Consider the following 8630-nt stretch of genomic DNA (forward strand, 5'->3'; position numbering starts at 1 on the left):
TAGTTTCTATCAAATGTGAAATGATGCATACTGTAGATGTTAGTAATGCCATGCAGTTGTGCACTTGTACCAATTCATCCAATAATATAACATTTGTGACTACACAAAAAAGGACAAATACTCAGATGAACAGTGCCAAGTTAAATAACATGCAGTGTGTTTTTTTGTACAGTTCACATTATTTTATAGAGTATTTTTGTTACGACTTTTTTAACATGCAAATTATATAGTACTCCACTTGCATCCATTAAATTGTGAACAATATTCAACTCAAAAAACAAAAATAGAGATGAAACATGGGGAGCATGGGCAACTTGTTGCCAAAATTTCACCGCAAAAAAGAAAAGAAAAATTGCCAAAATTACTTTCCGTGAAGCATATATATAGTCTTCACATGATGCTCAAGACTGAAACTGCAGATTAATAGATGCTGTCACCTCATGATGCTCACCAATACCAATTGGGGTTAGTTACATCAGCTAAGGTGGTTAGTGCGGCAAACCAGCAAGGCAGCGCTTGCTAACACAGCATCAAGAATCATCCAATTATATGCACATATATATAATGATATTTACTATAGCTCTCATCTCACATGAACCCTAGCTGGGTGAGATCGTCGTCCGGGATCTCCAGGCCTCCAGAGAAATCAAAGTCTTGCAGCGAGTCGTCCAGGCCGTCCGTGAACCAGGCACTGATGTCGTTGCCCTCCGGCACGTCCAGGATGTCCACCATGGGGTCCATCGGTGGCAGGTTCATGGGGGCGTCCAGGGACTCCGGAGCAACATTGGCCGCACTGTTCCTTGGTTGCTGGGTAGGTCTTGTGCTTAGAGGGTTGTTCCACTCGTTGGATTCTCGTGGCGACGGTGATGGGAAGCTGGAGTTGGATGGCTCTGTGACTCTGCCAAGGACGTTTCCAGATGTTGATAGCTGCGCTAGCTTCTGCTTTGGCTTCATCTTGGTCTTGCGCTCGTTCCGGCCGCTGCCAGACGAGTTCCGGCCGCTGCCTGATTTCGAGCTGGAGTTCTTGGCAGACCCATCTCTGCTCTGGTCCCTTTCTCTCTCGCCCTTTTTCAATTTTGTGCTACCTGCAAAAGGATCAGCAGATGTTGGGATACCTCATGAAAAAGATTTCTTACAAAATCATCATGCCAAAGTTAAGTAAAATGTGTTCAAGGGTGCTAGAAATACCTTGGCTTAATGGGCTTCTGTCAAGCTTTAGGGCCTTTGGCCTATCTGCAGATCCTGGAGGGACACCTGGAGCATAAGAAGGCAGATTAATTATATGGAAGTTCTTACAACTATAGTGTCAAATAAATAGGCGAGTTTGTGTGGCTTATTTCGATATCCTCAATTGCATGTGCATTACCATCAACTGGGTCACTCTTTGGCAAAGGAGCGGACAGCACACTCCAAAGGAAAGGCTCCCTGAAGCAGCTTTTCTCTGTTTCCTCGAATTTCTGGCACCGGGCAAGTGTTCGCTTGGCAAAAGCCAATGCAAGCTGTTTTGCGGCCTTACTGGCCGCTTTACTGAGACCGCCCTTGTGACTAGAACTACCTCGACCACCCTGTGAAAAAGATCAAGGTTAAGGTTACTACTTATATTGGTTTCTGAAGTGGTAAACAAAAAAAAAACATACATAGAAAGAAACAAGCAACACTGGAAACCAACCAATAAAAAATTTCCTAGTTATACAGAATGGACTAATAGCGAATGCCAGATTAATGCATCTCAAAAATGAGATATTTAGGAACAAACATTGCTGGTATAAACAAGACTACACTTTTTTTGAGTAATAAACAAGACTACACTATGAAGGTGCCAGGCCAACATTCATCACATCACCCACCTCAGTTGTTCAGCAATCAGTTAAGACACGAAACCTATGGGAAGCAGAATGCCCTAATCGTCCAATTCCTTAAAAAAATAGTGCTAATAAAAAGTAGGCGGTAATGTAACTAATAGAGTATTCAGGTACCAGCAATTTTTTGTATGCCCTCTCTACTAATTTGTTCATTGCGTGTTGCTCCAGGCTCCTGCAGACAAAATTTTGGAATTAGACACCGCAATAGTTTCTACTCAGTTACATTAATAAAAAAGATAGACATAGGAAGAATCATTAATACCTTTCCTCCATGTTTTTAGTATTTCGAATTGCTTTTTCTAGCTTATTTAGTTGGCATTTCTTTTGATTCACCTGAAACAAGTCAAGAAGCATACATATTAATTAGAAAAGCATATCCTTTCCGACAAAAATGTGCAAGTTGCACAAGTACTAAGAAATATGCCAAACTGAATGTTGACAAAAGGACACATGCAGGGAGGTACTTTTGCATCAAAATGCATTTTTTAATGTTTTTAATGCATAGAATTGCTGTAAATCCAACGACAAAAGGAAATCATCAACACGTGCAAAATGAGGACAAGGCTGCTAGAATTACTTGAAGTGTGGTGCATAATCTCATTTGGTTTAAAGCTCCCTATGTGGGACTGTTTCAAATTGACTCAAACTATTCCAAGTTATGCAATATTGCCATATTCAAACAACCCAAAATAGTGACTTTCTCACCGTACCACTTATCTATTGAATTCTGCTAAGTTGGTGAGACCTGCTATTTCACTACTTTCAGGTTCTATCCATTTGTCACATGAGACCCAACAACTTTTTGCACAATCAATCTTAACATATCAAGCAATTCCACCATAATATTCTCATCAGTCTCACTACTTAAGCTTGAAGCCTCGAATTCAAGTTCTAGAACTACTAATACCAATGCTAGTTTAGTATGCTCTAAGTTTTCACAGTAACTTCATGTGAACTCTAGAGAAGATGAAATGATGACTTGATAACTTTAATTATCCGAATGATCTGTTGAGTTTAACCAAAATTGAATGCTGAATGTACCCACCTGATCAAAGAGTCTTTTCTGCAGCTCCAAAATAACTTTATTAATATCCTCATCCTCTCCCTCGTCCAGCTCTGGCTGCAGTCAGAAAAAATATCGCCGCGACCATGATTTGAGTTAATAAGGAGACATATGGAATAACACACAAATACTGAAAACAATGAGGTGACGATCTATGATGCATCTGTTTTCTCAAGGATCAACAAAATATGTTTGCAGTTGGTTCACCCTAAAGGAACATACGATGCAAAATGAGGGTCAACACTCTCACGACAGATCAACACCCACAGAACCACACCCCGTCAAGGTTTCGAATTCACAGCCTGCTTTCAGCCCTGATCACGGCATACTTCCAAAATTTGTCTGATCTAGTTGAAGTAATTGGCTTATATCATGTAAATAATGTACTGATAATCTCTTGTCAGTTCCCAAGAAAATGAAAAGAAACAAAAAATGGAATCAAATAAGAAAGGATGGCAATTCCCTTTAGCAAGCATGGCAAATCCTTGCCATGTTCAGTTTTTTGCCAGGAATTGCCATGCTTGCTACAAGATATTGCCATCCTCGCGACAACATAATTTGCCATCCTGACGTCAGATTTTTAGCATTTCCATATAAAATTGTAGCTAACTACTCCCTCCATTCCATATTAGTTGTCGCTGAAACGGATGTATCTAAACGTATTTCAGTGCTAGATACATCCGTTTGAGCGACAACTAATATGGAAGAGGGAGTACATGACAAAGAAATAACCTTCAAATAGACAACTTATCATGAATCGGGCTTTTAGAAACCATACCATCTCTGGAAAAATGTCAATACTGTGCAACTCGACCAAAGTCCTATCATGCAAAGACATCTGCGCATACTGATATCCATATAATGGTAAAGATAAATCTTTTCCGGGAGTTTGATACTGCTGTGTAATCTGCGGTACTGATCCATGCAGAGAGCCGTTTTCTGGGTACCCCATAACATTTATCCCATCTGATAGATTCTCACTGCAAACTGAACTTTGACTATATGAGCCCCTCAAATTACTGGAAACTGCAAAACCATTGGACATGCTGTTATATGCTGGGTTACTGTTTGAATGCTTGAAATCAGGAGACATTCCAAAACTGGATTCTAGCCCCGTAGCTTCGAATTCAACTGAGGCAGCACGAGGAAGGTAGTCATTTGAGAATTCCAGAAGTATATCTCCTTGGACACCATTGGACTCGGGAAAGTCATCAACATCTTCTACAATCAAGGCAGAGAGCAGTCTACTTGTCAGGGGAGCCATTTCACCAAATATTCCTTGCCCCTGTGGCTTTTGAGATGTGTTGTTATGATTCTCGCCATTATTATAAGACAAAATGTCAACAGATTCCCTTGGTCCAACACCATTTGCTTCCCCTTGATCCAGCAACAAAGAAGAATTGGATGGAGGCAGAACCTGGGAGGAATGCTCAACCTACAGATGAAAATAATATATGAAACATGGGTATCAAATTCAGATCTTTGCAGTACAGGGTAGACAAATAAAGGAATACACAAGTTGAGGATTTTATTGGAAACATCTTGCACGATAAGAGTAGGTGGTAGACATATAAAGGAATACAAAAGTTGAGGATTTATTGGAAACATCTTCCACGATAAGAGTAGAGGAGTGGCAGAATGTAAAGTACCATTGATGGTGGCCCATTGTAGTTAGCTGATGCATTTAACTTATCTTCATCGTGCTTATTAGACATGCCCATCTCAAGTTCTTCCAAGAATATTATCTGACCAGAGACTCCGGTAAGTGATGATTCATCCCAACAAGGCAACAGGTCCATTATACCAACTTGTAAGGAAAATAAAATCGAACCTGGTTTTTCAAGAAGGATAAATCTTCAGAGCTGATGAAAGTAAGCATGGGTTCTATTTTCTTCCAAAAAGGGCCAGCATATGCACCAACTGCAGAAAAGGATAAAGAATTCATCAACCATGAGACATAAAATTGCAGCTCTTTGCATGGCAAATAGATAGCTACGATATGTGCAATTGCACACCTATTGCACCACGGGCAGCATTTGCAGCAGCTAGAAGTTCTTCTCGGTCATCTTCAGATTCACCTACAACAAACAACTTAAGCATCAGGATCAACTTTCAGAGAAACCAAAGATCTTCAATGGTAAATTAAAATGTCTATCAGCAAACCTGTAGTATCCATTGACCCACAATTCAGAATTTCTGGGTGACGAGATGATGCTTTGCGGTCCGAGCCTTTCTTTGTTGGAGGACGGCCTAACTTACTGCAGCAAATTAAAGAAGACCATAAGTTTCAGATACAAATACAATACATGTGTTCGCTAGAATTCAGTCATTAAGCACCTTTCATTCTTTTCAGATGCAGGTCTTACGCTCTTTACCAACTTCCTCGTTTCAGTGCTGTCCAACTTCTCTTTTGGTATGGATGAACACCCTTTAACATGCATAGTGCCTCTTCCACTCCTCCCTTGACGACGAATACTACCATCTTCAAGTTCTTCTTTCAACGGAATCCTGCTTTTCTTGGACGAGAAAATTAAGTCTGATGCCACATGAGCTGAATTTGCCCCCTCATTCTCAAAGTCGCCACTGTTTGTGACTTTTTCCTTATTCCTGTGTTCAGTAGCAACAGACCCTTCACTTTCTGATAAACCAGCTGGAGATGTAACATTATCCATTCTAGATGCAGCTTGTGAATTATTGCTAGCTGCACCCCTCGGAAGTAAAAGGCCGGGCGTTTCTAATGCTGGCCTAACAGCAACATCAACTGGTGATCCTTCAGATACGGGTTCATCAAAATTTGACACCGGTGATACAACATTTGCTCTTCTTGTCCGTGACATTTTCTGTGGACGTTGACCCACCCAAGCAACAGGAGGTGAAGAGGCAGTTGCAGCCATGGGACGCTTGCGATTTGTGGTGCTTCCCAATGGTGAGGCTTTATTTGTGCAAGGTGCTTCTTCCCATTCATCAATTCCTCCAGCTGAGCGTAGCAAAGTAGATGATGAGTGGATACCGACAAGCGAACTGGTTCTTGGTGCTCTGGTTGCTTTACCCTTGGTCACAGGACTTAAGGTTCCTGGTTGCATATCCTCGGAAATATGTGCCCTGGAATCACGATGGATACAAAACATCAGAAGAATGAAGAAGCACATAACTATTCATATTTTGCAAAAAAAAAAAAAGAACAGTAGAAAGTTTGAAACTACATGAACTACAGCAGCACAAAGAGGTTTCAACCATTCAAATCAGTCTGATCATGTTATAGAATGTGTTGCTACAATATTGACATCAAGCTATCAATGCTTACTTGTTTCCTTTCACCAAAACCCGTTCTTTGTCTAGCCCACCATGGCGCTCTCGTCTTTCATTTGGAAGAGGGGTGGAATCCATCTCTGTCTTCAGAAGATACCGTGAGCCAGAACTACTCAGTTGAGAGCTTCCATCCATCTTGCTACCTCCAGATGCTCCAGCAGAAGCTCCATGTCTGTCATACAACAATTAAAAGGAGGGATAAGATAGGTGCCACTGAATGCGGAGATGACTCACCATGGTCATGAACCTGAAGACAATAATCTGAGGTTGGAACTCTGAAGCCATAGCATTCTTAACCTCATAATGCATCTCCATAATGATCCATTTGAAGCTTATGTGGAAAAACTATAAATACATAACAAAGCTGATGACAGTGCACGAAGATTACCTAAATGGAATAGCATCACTAGAACGTCCACGTACTTCACTGTTTGATCTATGTTGAACTGATGGTTTAACATCTCGGTCTACATCACTGCCTCTATTGAGCATAGTTCCAACAGAACGCTTACGTTTCATCTTCTTCTCCCATCCTTCACCACCAGGAGCTAGGCCTCGTAATTTGTCTTCAGAAAACCCTGATGTGGCATTGGCAATTCTGACGGAGCTTTTGTCCTTCTCCAAAGATGGGTTTTTCTCAGTATCAACCAAAGGGCCTCCTTGCCTTGTAGAAACACTAACACGCCCTTCCAACTGAAATATGAAGTCAAAGAGTCAACACAAAAGGCAAATGGTAGCACTGTGAAGACATAATAAAGATGAATACACTCATAGTCGAAAAACTAAAAATGCACTATTGTCTAACAATTGAACAGGCCACAAAAAAATAAGTGTGGGGACTTTAACTCAACCATTGAGCAACAAAAGGGAATTCGGGAGAGAGACATGGTATAAAAGCTTTGCTCAATCTTGACACATCTCCACCTAGACAACAGGTCCATTCAAGATTAATCGACCCAACGGTTCTGTCTCCACAATGTTTTAATTCAGTCATGGAATTCGGTACACAGCAGGGCTAGTAGGGCCTAAGCGCATAGTTATCAGCATCATAGAAGTATACAAAGATTTGTCATTTAAGATGAGATCACTTCCATGACCTGTTGCCCCATGTGATTTGCGCACGCACACTGATATGCCATGCCAACCACCAGTTCACACAAATTTATCTGTTTAGAATAGGAATAATGGAACCTCTAATATGTCATAACTCATAATCCAAGGTACCAACTCAAACTAACTACAATAGTGGAAGCAATGGCATACAAGCGAAACGGAGTTGCTGATTGAAAGCAACGGTGAAGTGGCAGAAGTACAAACCCGTGCATCTGCCGCCAGCGATGACCGGACACGCTTGCTCATGGTCGAGCTCTTAGCCCTCTCCTCGAGCCTCTGGACGGGGTTATCCCCGCTGTTCTGAGCCCCGATCCTAAGAGAGCCGCCAACGCTCCCCGACGACCTATCCACCGACGCGCCGTCACTCCTCTGCCGGCGCCGCGTGACGACGTTCTTGTACTTGTCCAGCTTCTGGATGGACTCCTGCAGCGACTTCACCCTGTCCCTGCAACCCCATACCATTTCAGGCCCCACCGGAGCAGCAATGCACGCGGAAGAAAAGCACGGTGAAAAGATACGAGGAGCAACGTGTACTTGGCCCTGGCCGACGACTCCGCGACGCCGCCCCGGATCCGACGGAGCTCCTCGGCGGCCGCGGGGGGGAGCGGCTTGCCCTGCGCCAGCGCGGCGAGCGGCTGCTCCGCCGAGTCGGCGAGCGCCCGCCGCAGCTCCGCGGAGCGCGAGTGCCGGTGCTCGCCGACGGGGAACTGATCCAGCGAGATGTACTGCGCGAGCGACGGCGGCTCCGTCGCGGCCCCCGGCGCCCCCCTCGCGGGGAAGCCCCCCGCGGCGGCGTCGGGCCTCGAGCCTCCTCCTCCTCCCGACATCGTCAGCCCCCTCCGAAGCTGCACTGCATCAAGGTCAAGAAGGAATCCCGCCGACCGGCCGGACGAGGGCGGCCAATCCGGCCGTCGAGCGGCCGGGATCGGCCGGATTGGGGATCGAGGGGTCCGCGGGTTGGGGGAATTCGGGGCGGGCCGGGGGGCAAAACCCTAGAAGCGGAGGTCGCCGGCGGCGAGGGGGAGCGCGTGGGGGAATTCGGCCGGGTTGCGGGTACAGATGGGAGAGAAAGATCGGTCCTTTTTAGGCACGAGGGCAAATTCTGACACTCTTGGACCCGGGGTCAATTTGGTCAATCATCATTTCATTTCTCTCTTGTAGTACAATTTTTTTTCAAGGGTAGTGTACTAGTACAACCTAGGTTTTCTATACAACAAAACGTTTTTTTCAAGCTCACTTTCTTCGATTTATTGGGCCTCAAATCCTAAATATGATATCAAGCC

At 43.8% G+C, this 8630-nt stretch overlaps 1 protein-coding gene across 2 annotated transcripts; it reads right to left on the minus strand.

Moving 5' to 3' along the window:
• Positions 1-352: 352 nt before the first annotated feature.
• Positions 353-8418, minus strand: LOC123080933 (uncharacterized). 2 transcript variants are annotated; one of them, XM_044503883.1, is made up of 16 exons: positions 7882-8418; positions 7552-7792; positions 6623-6927; positions 6230-6406; positions 5263-6027; positions 5089-5183; positions 4941-5003; positions 4757-4845; positions 4575-4670; positions 3704-4360; positions 2908-2982; positions 2125-2195; positions 1977-2034; positions 1367-1565; positions 1189-1254; positions 353-1085 (listed from the first exon to the last, which is right to left on the minus strand). In XM_044503883.1, the coding sequence occupies exons 1-16, from the start codon at positions 8172-8174 to the stop codon at positions 589-591; spliced, it is 3747 nt and encodes a 1248-aa protein (XP_044359818.1). In that variant the 5' UTR covers positions 8175-8418; the 3' UTR covers positions 353-588. The 2 variants fall into 2 exon arrangements, with proteins under 2 accessions (XP_044359818.1, XP_044359817.1); XM_044503882.1 differs by having other exon boundaries at positions 7876-8418.
• Between the last annotated feature and the right edge of the window lie 212 nt (positions 8419-8630).

This window comes from Triticum aestivum, chromosome 3D, assembly GCF_018294505.1.
Source record: "Triticum aestivum cultivar Chinese Spring chromosome 3D, IWGSC CS RefSeq v2.1, whole genome shotgun sequence".
Classification (NCBI taxonomy): domain Eukaryota; kingdom Viridiplantae; phylum Streptophyta; class Magnoliopsida; order Poales; family Poaceae; genus Triticum; species Triticum aestivum.